The 9,505-nt window shown below is 46.9% G+C and overlaps 1 protein-coding gene across 1 annotated transcript in view; it reads left to right on the top strand.

Annotated features, from left to right (window-relative positions):
- Window positions 1-427: 427 nt before the first annotated feature.
- The window catches only part of LOC112232955 (thyroid receptor-interacting protein 11-like), a 60,726-nt gene continuing 51,648 nt past the window's right edge, over window positions 428-9,505 (top strand). Inside the window, exons 1-5 of the mRNA XM_042325117.1 lie at window positions 428-1,099; window positions 7,899-7,954; window positions 8,481-8,591; window positions 8,812-9,114; window positions 9,351-9,419. Coding sequence (XP_042181051.1) covers window positions 961-1,099; window positions 7,899-7,954; window positions 8,481-8,591; window positions 8,812-9,114; window positions 9,351-9,419 — 678 coding nt within the window. The 5' untranslated portion in view covers window positions 428-960. The remainder of the gene's footprint in view (window positions 1,100-7,898; window positions 7,955-8,480; window positions 8,592-8,811; window positions 9,115-9,350; window positions 9,420-9,505) is intronic.

Here is a 9,505-nt window from a genome sequence, read left to right as displayed (position 1 = left end):
CAAGCAAGGAGGTGAGCAGAGCCAAGAACGAGCTAGCGAGATCCTATTTACCTGTTATAGCATGTATCTTCATATTTCCATTAGGGAACGCCTACTCTGTGAAGTTCACGCTTGCACTCCTAAACAATGCGATTTAAAAAAATTAAAAGAATAATAACTTAGTCCACTCTGTTCAAAACAGATTCTAGTTTTGGCAACAGAAAATTGTAATGAGATCAAATGTTTAATTGACGAGGAAATGTGCAAAATGTCGACCCAAAATCCATCTCCTTCCATATTCTCCCCACTGCCGGGCCACTGGGCTTCCTACTCACTACCATATTTGGTCATGAGTGGAAACGCCAAGCGGATGCTTCACATTTATAACATCCGGTGAAATATCTGTCTCGTTGTTCTATCTGTTATGTTCTTCCAATGTCCCATGATTCCGTGTTGCGGCTGTCCACGTCAAGCTCTGTCTGTGACAACACAGCACCGAGCTGAGATGGCAGACCTAGTACGTTATCTGAACCGGTATATACATACACGATAAAGACAACTGATATAATAGACCGGATAATCTTCTCATTAATGTTACGCGGATGATCTATTGTCGAAGTTTGTTTAGATTCGTAAATCCACGGGATCAATTTGACTGCAAGTGAGTGACACATTCAGCTAGCAAGTCTACGTTAGCATACCAGCTAACTAGCTATCCGGCCAACTACTGTAGCTAGCTTGACAACCAGTTTCACTCTACCAAATTGACAACTTCACAAAGGTGACAAAGCTAGTTTTAAGAAGTGCAAGAATTCAGGAAAAAAAACAACGTTTCTATGAGTTTTGACAGAGAGCTGAATTGTATGAAGGTAGGGTCGAAGTTGATCGCCACCTTACCAGCTAACTACCTAGCCTAGCCAGTGTTGGGCCTTTTTGTTATTGTTTAGCTAGCTTACTAGCTAACGTTAGTTATTCTCAAAGATGTCATCGTGGCTGGGTGGACTGGGCTCCGGCCTGGGCCAGTCTCTCGGCCAGGTCGGGGGAAGCCTCTCCTCATTCACCGGACAAATATCAACCTTCACCAAAGATATGCTTCTGGAAGGAGTTGAAGAAGTTGGAGGTGAGTAAAACCAGAAGCTATCAACTGTACTATCAACTGTGATATCAACTGTGCTATCAACTGTACAGGAGGTACCTCACAGCCAGCAGGGCACTCAGGTCAGCAGGAAACTAATAGCTAGAAGCTATTTAACTGAGCTGTTTCAGTTCTTAGGTGAGCAAGTTCAGGGCTACTACACAATTGTGAAACGTCTGGGAGAGGTTTGAGAACCACTGCGCTACAGGACATGTTGCTGGTTGGTTATTGTATAAACGGACTAAGGTAAACCGGATCAGGATAGCTTTTTATTTGAGCTATGATTAGATTCCAAGATTGCAATATGACCATAACATATCAGCATCAATGTAAACGTTTAATGGAGAAAATGCATCCTGTTAAGAGTTCTACATTATACCATGCGAATAGCATTTGATTTCTTATGTATGTATTTATGTATGTGTACATTTCCAGTCAAAAGTTTTAGAATAACTACTCATTCAATGTTTTTTCTTTATTTTTTACTATTTTCTACATTGTAGCATAATAGTGAAGACATCAAAACTATGAAATAACACATATGGAGTCATGTATTAACCAAAAAAGTGTTAAACAAATCCAAATATGTTTTAGATTCTTCAAAGTAGCCACCCTTTGCCTTGATGACAGCTTTGCACACTCTTGGCATTCTCTCAACCAGCTTCACCTGGAATACTTTCCAACAGTCTTGAAGGAGTTCCCACATATGCTGAGCACTTGTTGGCTGCTTTTCCTTCACTCTGCTGTCCAACTCATCCCAAACCATCTTATTTGGGTTTGAGGTCTGGTGATTGTGTTGGCCAGGTCATCTGATGCAGCACTCCACCACTCTCCTTCTTCAAATAGCCCTTGCACATCCTGGAGGTGTGTCGGGTCATTGTCCTGTTGAAAAACAAATGATAGTCCCACTAAGGCCAAACCAGATGGGATGCCGTATCGCTGCAGAATGCTGTGGTAGCCATGCTTGTTAAGTGTGCCATGAATTCTAAATAAATCAGACAGTATTACCAGCAAAGCACCCCCACAACATCACACCATTTTTATTTATTTTATTGAACCTTTATTGAACTAGGCAAGTCAGTTAAGAACAAATTCTTATTTACAGTGACGACCTAACCATCACACCTCCTCCTCCATGCTTCACGGTGGGAAATACAAATGCGGAGATCATCCGTTCACCCACACAGCATCTCCCAAAGACACAGCGGTTGGAACCAAAAATCTTAAATTTGGACTCCAGACCAAAGGACAAAATTCCAACGGTCTAATGTCCATTGCTCGTGTTTCTTTGCCCAAGCAAGTCTCTTCTTCTTATTGGTGGCCTTTAGTAGTGGTTTCTTTGCAGCAATTCGACCATGAAGGCCTGATTCACACAGTCTCCTCTGAACAGTTGATGTTGAGATGTGTCTGTTACTTGAACTCTGTGAAGCATTCATTTGGGCTGCAATTTCTGAGGCTGGTGTCTCTAATGAACTTATCCTTTGCAGAAAAGGTAACTCTGGGTCTTCCATTTCTGGGGCGGTCCTCATGAGAGCCAGTTTCATCATAGTGCTTGATGGTTTTTGCAACTGCACTTGAAGAAACTTTAAAAGTTCTTAATGTTCCGTATTGACTGACCTTCATGTCTTAAAGTAATGATGACTGTCGTTTCTCTTTGCTTATTTGAGCTGTTCTTGCCATAATATGGACTTGGTCTTTTACCAAATAGGGCCATCTTCTGTATACCACCCCTACCTTGTCACAACACAACTGATTGCCTCAAACGCATTAAGGAGGAAAGAAATTCCACAAATTCACTTTTAACAAGGCACACCTGTTAATTGAAATGCATTCCAGGTGACTACCTCATGAAGCTGGTTGAGAGAATGCCAAGAGTGTGCAAAGCTGTCATCAAAGCAAAGGGTGGCTATTTGAAGAATCTCAAATATAAAATATATTTTGATTTGTTTAACACTTTTTTTTGGTTACTACGTGATTCCAAATGTGTTATTTCATAGTTTTAATGTCTTCACTATTATTCTACAATATAGAAAATAGTAAAAAATAAAGAAACTCTTGAATGCGTAGGTGTGTCCAAACTTTTGACTGGTACTGTATATATCTATATTTATTTATATTTATATAATACATTTCTGTCTCCATACTTTAGTGTGTGTGGGGGTTTTCCCTCATCCACTTACTTTGACCAGAAAGACTGTTGTCATAAGTAAACAATGTTTGCCTGATGAACTAGTGACAGACAGACGGACAGGAACCACAGAGAACTTTGATCACTACGTTCCAACCGACACATACTGTACGCAAAGCAAGATTACGCATGACTCATGTCAGTAACTCTTGGAGGGCTGTTTCACTTCTGAAATTAACACAGAGCCTATAGTACTTTTGTTGTTGTTGTTGTATTAAATAAACATATTAACTATTGAGAACTAGACTAATTGGACTGAAAATATGTTTGAATTGTAGGATTTAGTTAGAAAATCTATTTTGTTTGTGGGATCGTGTAGAAGAGTCCCGGTGAAGGCATGTTTGTCTTTAGAATGTTGTTTTGTCATGTGAAACACTTTTAGCAGATCTCTTCATATGTGTCACATGTAGTTGCCAACCCTGGTAGTGCCTCATAGCTGCCGGAGAGATAAAATACCTCATCACCTTCCAGACAATATCAGATTCCCTCAGAATGGCAGTAGCCTATTTTTAAAAGCACAGAAATCAATATTATATCAGGATTTCCCGCCCGTGACGTCCGTAAATGAAGATAGTTGCTCAGTGAAAATCCATATTTGGTGAGTAATTAACATATTTTCACATTTTATAACCCTTGCAGAGCTGTCTAATGGGAGTTTAATCTAGGTTCAGGACTGTTGCTGCCACCATGGACTCTAATCTATGTTCAGGACTCTAATCTAGGTTCAGGACTCTAATCTAGGTTCAGGACTGTTGCTGCTACCATGGACTCTATGCCGATCTAGGTTCAGGACTGTTGCAACAGGATGAGGTTAGGAGTTCTGGCTTGTAAGGCCTCTAGGTAGCCAGGAAGGATGTGTTAAGATGAGGGGGTCTAGAAGAGATATATATGTATGTGTGTGTGTGTGTGTGTGTGTGTGTGTGTGTGTGTGTGTGTGTAAAACATTAGGAACATGTCACATAAAGGTGCAGACTTGACAGCGTAGAGACAGGTGACTATGGGGATCAGATGGGTCTATGATCAATATTTACAGTAATATACACATACAATATTGCGGTGTTTTCCTACATCTCCAGCACCTGAGGAAATGACCTGGACGTGCGTGTGTTTTTTTCAGCTTTTGTAGTTGATAACGTACCGTAACTACAAACGTAGAAGACTGCCAGGAGAAACAAATTCCTGAGTTTTATCATCATTACCAACTGAGGGCATGGTTATACAACGTAGAACAACTGAATATTATTTAGGACTTACATTTGTCCAAACAATATCATAACAAAAGGGCACTTGTATCATCATATCACGCACAGTGGAAGGAGGAAGGATAGGGCCGCCCATCACACAGTGGAAGGAGGAAGAATAGGGCCGCCCATCACACAGTGGAAGGAGGAAGGATAGGGCCGCCCATCACACAGTGGAAGGATAGGGCCGCCCATCACACAGTGGAAGGATAGGGCCGCCCATCACACAGTGGAAGGATAGGGCCGCCCATCACACAGTGGAAGGATAGGGCCGCCCATCACACAGTGGAAGGATAGGGCCGCCCATCACACAGTGGAAGGATAGGGCCGCCCATCACACAGAGGAAGGATAGGGCCGCCCATCACACAGAGGAAGGATAGGGCCGCCCATCACACAGAGGAAGGAGGAAGGATAGGGCCGCCCATCACACAGTGGAAGGATAGGGCCGCCCATCACACAGTGGAAGGATAGGGCCGCCCATCACACAGTGGCCCATCAAGGAGGAAGAATAGGGCCGCCCATCACACAGTGGAAGAATAGGGCCGCCCATCACACAGTGGAAGGATAGGGCCGCCCATCACACAGTGGAAGGATAGGGCCGCCCATCACACAGAGGAAGGATAGGGCCGCCCATCACACAGAGGAAGGAGGAAGGATAGGGCCGCCCATCACACAGTGGAAGGAGGAAGGATAGGGCCGCCCATCACACAGTGGAAGGAGGAAGGATAGGGCCGCCCATCACACAGTGGAAGGAGGAAGAATAGGGCCGCCCATCACACAGTGGAAGGAGGAAGGATAGGGCCGCCCATCACACAGTGGAAGGAGGAAGGATAGGGCCGCCCATCACACAGTGGAAGGAGGAAGGATAGGGCCGCCCATCACACAGTGGAAGGAGGAAGGATAGGGCCGCCCATCACACAGAGGAAGGATAGGGCCGCCCATCACACAGAGGAAGGAGGAAGGATAGGGCCGCCCATCACACAGTGGAAGGAGGAAGGATAGGGCCGCCCATCACACAGAGGAAGGAGGAAGGATAGGGCCGCCCATCACACAGTGGAAGGAGGAAGGATAGGGCCGCCCATCACACAGTGGAAGGAGGAAGGATAGGGCCGCCCATCACACAGTGGAAGGAGGAAGGATAGGGCCGCCCATCACACAGAGGAAGGAGGAAGGATAGGGCCGCCCATCACACAGAGGAAGGAGGAAGGATAGGGCCGCCCATCACACAGTGGAAGGAGGAAGGATAGGGCCGCCCATCACACAGAGGAAGGAGGAAGGATAGGGCCGCCCATCACACAGAGGAAGGAGGAAGGATAGGGCCGCCCATCACACAGTGGAAGGAGGAAGGATAGGGCCGCCCATCACACAGTGGAAGGAGGAAGGATAGGGCCGCCCATCACACAGTGGAAGGAAGGATAGGGCCGCCCATCACACAGTGGAAGGAGGAAGGATAGGGCCGCCCATCACACGGAGGAAGGATAGGGCCGCCCATCACACAGTGGAAGGAGGAAGGATAGGGCCGCCCATCACACAGTGGAAGGATAGGATAGGGCCGCCCATCACACGGAAGGAGGAAGGATAGGGCCGCCCATCACACAGAGGAAGGAGGAAGGATAGGGCCGCCCATCACACAGTGGAAGGAGGAAGGATAGGGCCGCCCATCACACAGAGGAAGTATAGGGCCGCCCATCACAACAAATAAACTGAACCGGGCCCCGTTTTCCCTAAAGCATTTTAGGACCAGGTTAATCGTTAGAACCTTTTTGTAGGAGCAATTGTTAAATCTCCGAGCTGTTTCCCAAAACCATTGTTATTAAAGTTGCACTTGAAAAAGCTTGTAATCTAACGCCTGCCTCAGACCACTTGAAGAACAGCGAAGTGCGTTGTTGGAGGTTTTTTTTTTCTTTCTTGTGGGGGGTAGGGGGGTCCTAGGGTAGAGGAACAGGAGTGGGGGGTAGGGGGCCTAGGGTAGAGGAACAGGAGTGGGGGGTAGGGGGAGGAACAGGAGTGGGGGGGGGGGGGTCCTAGGGTAGAGGAACAGGAGTGGGGGGGGGGTGGGTCCTAGGGTAGAGGAACCTTGGGGGTAGGGGGGGTCCTAGGGTAGAGGAACAGGAGTGGGGGTAGGGGCGGGTCCTAGGGTAGAGGAACAGGAGTGGGGGGTAGGGGCGGGTCCTAGGGTAGAGGAACTGGGGGTGGGGGGGGTAGTGGGGGGGGGCGGGTCCTAGGGTAGAGGAACAGGAGTGGGGGGTAGGGGGGTCCTAGGGGGGTGGGTCCTAGGGGGGTCCTAGGGAGGAACAGGAGTGGGGGGTAGGGGCGGGTCCTAGGGTAGAGGAACAGGAGTGGGGGGGTAGGGGCGGGTCCTAGGGTAGAGGAACAGGAGTGGGGGTAGGGGCGGGTCCTAGGGTAGAGGAACAGGAGTGGGGGGGGTAGGGGCGGGTCCTAGGGTAGAGGAACAGGAGTCCTAGGGGGGGGTAGGGGCGGGTCCTAGGGTAGAGGAACGGGTACGGGTGTAGGGGGGGGCCTAGGGTAGAGAAACAGGTGTGCGGGGGTAGAGGCGGGGCCTAGGGTAGAGGTACGGGGTGGGGGGTAGGGGCGGGGCCTAGGGTAGAGGAACAGGAGTGGGGGGTAGGGGCGGGGCCTAGGGTAGAGGAACAGGAGTGGGGGGTAGGGGCGGGTCCTAGGGTAGAGGAACAGGTGTGTGGGGGTAGGGGTGGGGCCTAGGTTAGAGGAACAGGAGTGGGGGGTAGGGGCGGGTCCTAGGGTAGAGGAACGGGTGTGGGGGGTAGGGGCGGGGCCTAGGGTAGAGGAACAGGTGTGGGGGGGTAGGGGCGGGTCCTAGGGTAGAGGTACGGGTGTGGGGGGGAATGGGCGGGGCTCCAAGACACTGGAGTCCTGTAGGAGTGCCATGACCCTAAACAACAGTCAACGTCTCTAAAGTACAGATACTGCGGCACATGCCGACTAACGGAAATACACGCCACAATTTAATTCCAAACTGTTTTGCTAATTAACCTATAGACCGATAACCATGACTGTGTTTACATCGACTGATATTTCTGTCATTGAAAACATTCTCCCGGACAATTTTGCTGGCAACTACTTTATTTATCGGCTATTCTTTTTTTTTAATCGGCCAAAAACCGACAATTACTGGCTAACAACAACCCTGTATATTAAGACAGTAGGTACAATTACTAACTAACAACAACCCTGTATATTTGGACAAGACACACCCAGTACAAATAAAGTATTGAACTAAAACTTGATTGGTTTAGCAAATCTTATTTTGGAGGATGCATGGCTGTGATTGGTAGTCCAATTGTTATTACACAGCATCTCATACTTTTCTTTCAGATGCTTCCACTGAGCTGCTGGTGTCCAGTTCTAAGCAGGAGCAAGTGGAGGCTGAGGTACGAGGGTTTCTTACCATAATAGGAGACGCGTTTCCAACACACAACATTTTAAAGCCTAATCCTGGACTAAAAAAACGATTTTAATTCAGATTCTCTGTTGAGTTATGCTTTGAAGTCCAGGACTAGATTTAATAGTGTTTGTGACCGCAGTCCCAAAAGTATATATTTGTAACAGATTTCATGTGTGTTTATTGGAGTCTGATAGTTGGTTATGTACGCTCTCCTGTTTTTCTGTGTTACAGTATGAGGGTTTTTAAGGGTAAAAAAAAAACATTTTTTTGGGCAAAATAGTATATATTTTTTTGACAATTTCAAACCTCAAAGAGTAGGTCTGATGGTAATTTGGGATATCAGCCCCACCCTCGCTTGGGGAACAAAAGAGGACCCCCCCCCCCACCCACTAGTACCATGTCATGTTATTCCCGAACCACCTATTTATTAGTTAATTAAATCAATATTTAAATGAGGTGAAAAGGGAGACTGGAGGAGGACTTTAATTATTTTTCTTTTCATCTTGTTTCAGTACGTGCGTTTAACGAGGATCCATGCCGAGCTGGAGGAGAAGCTGGAGGCCTCAGAGATCCAGAATAAACAGCAGTCAGCTGAATACAGGACCATGATGCAACAGAAAGATGTACGGTCTGATACATAGAACTATATTATACACACAATGAAATGTGAAAATGTCATCCTCTTGGAATATGGATAGATAGCTACGGTTTTTCCGAGGGAGCGTTTCACAACGTGCTGGTATCTATCTGACATTACTATTTTTTTGTACCTTTAAACCTGCAAGTAAGTTACTGGATGTGTCCGCGCTACTTCTAAACTGTGTCGTCGTGTCACCTGTCCAGGTGGAGATCAGTCACCTGAAAGCCCGTCAGAGTGGACTACAGGAAGAGGTTCAGAAACTACAGCACTCTGCTCAGTCAGCTACTTCCGACCCTGCCGTACTTCCTGTCACCACCGCCTCCACCACCACCACCTCTTCCTCTTACATGTCCCGCCCCCTGGGGGCCCCCCACCACCAGGGTTTCCATGGCAGCGACGAGATGGACTTCGGTGACGTGATCTGGTCCCAGCAGGAGATTAACCGTCTGTCTACGGAGGTGATGAGGCTGGAGGCTGAGGTCTCCCATTGGAGACGCGTGTCTCAGGTAGGGTGTTTTATTTTTGTTGCAACATCGTTCATTACATCGACTATAACACATTTGATCTATTACCGTTTTACTTCACGGATTCTAAAGGTTTGTGTCAAATTCCTAATTTAAAAAAATCCTTGGTATGAAATTCAGAGGTTTCTTTTCTTAGTAATACATGCATGTAAAAACTTACATTTTTAAATTGAGGGATGGAATCATATCTTAATTCTGATATTTCTATTTTTTTTCAGGCATCCGTAGCCCCAGGGGCAGGAAACGGTGACCAGGGAGAGGTCCTGAAGCTTCAGAGGATCATCAAGGTGGGGGTTTGCATGTGCTTTTTCTCCTTGGGAGTCTAGGCTGGGTTACTGTAAAACAGGGCTCTCCAACCCTGTTCCTGGAGAGA

This window comes from Oncorhynchus tshawytscha, linkage group LG08 (genome assembly GCF_018296145.1).
Source record: "Oncorhynchus tshawytscha isolate Ot180627B linkage group LG08, Otsh_v2.0, whole genome shotgun sequence".
Taxonomy (NCBI): Eukaryota; Metazoa; Chordata; class Actinopteri; order Salmoniformes; family Salmonidae; genus Oncorhynchus; species Oncorhynchus tshawytscha.
This window is presented reverse-complemented; position numbering and strand designations above follow the sequence as displayed.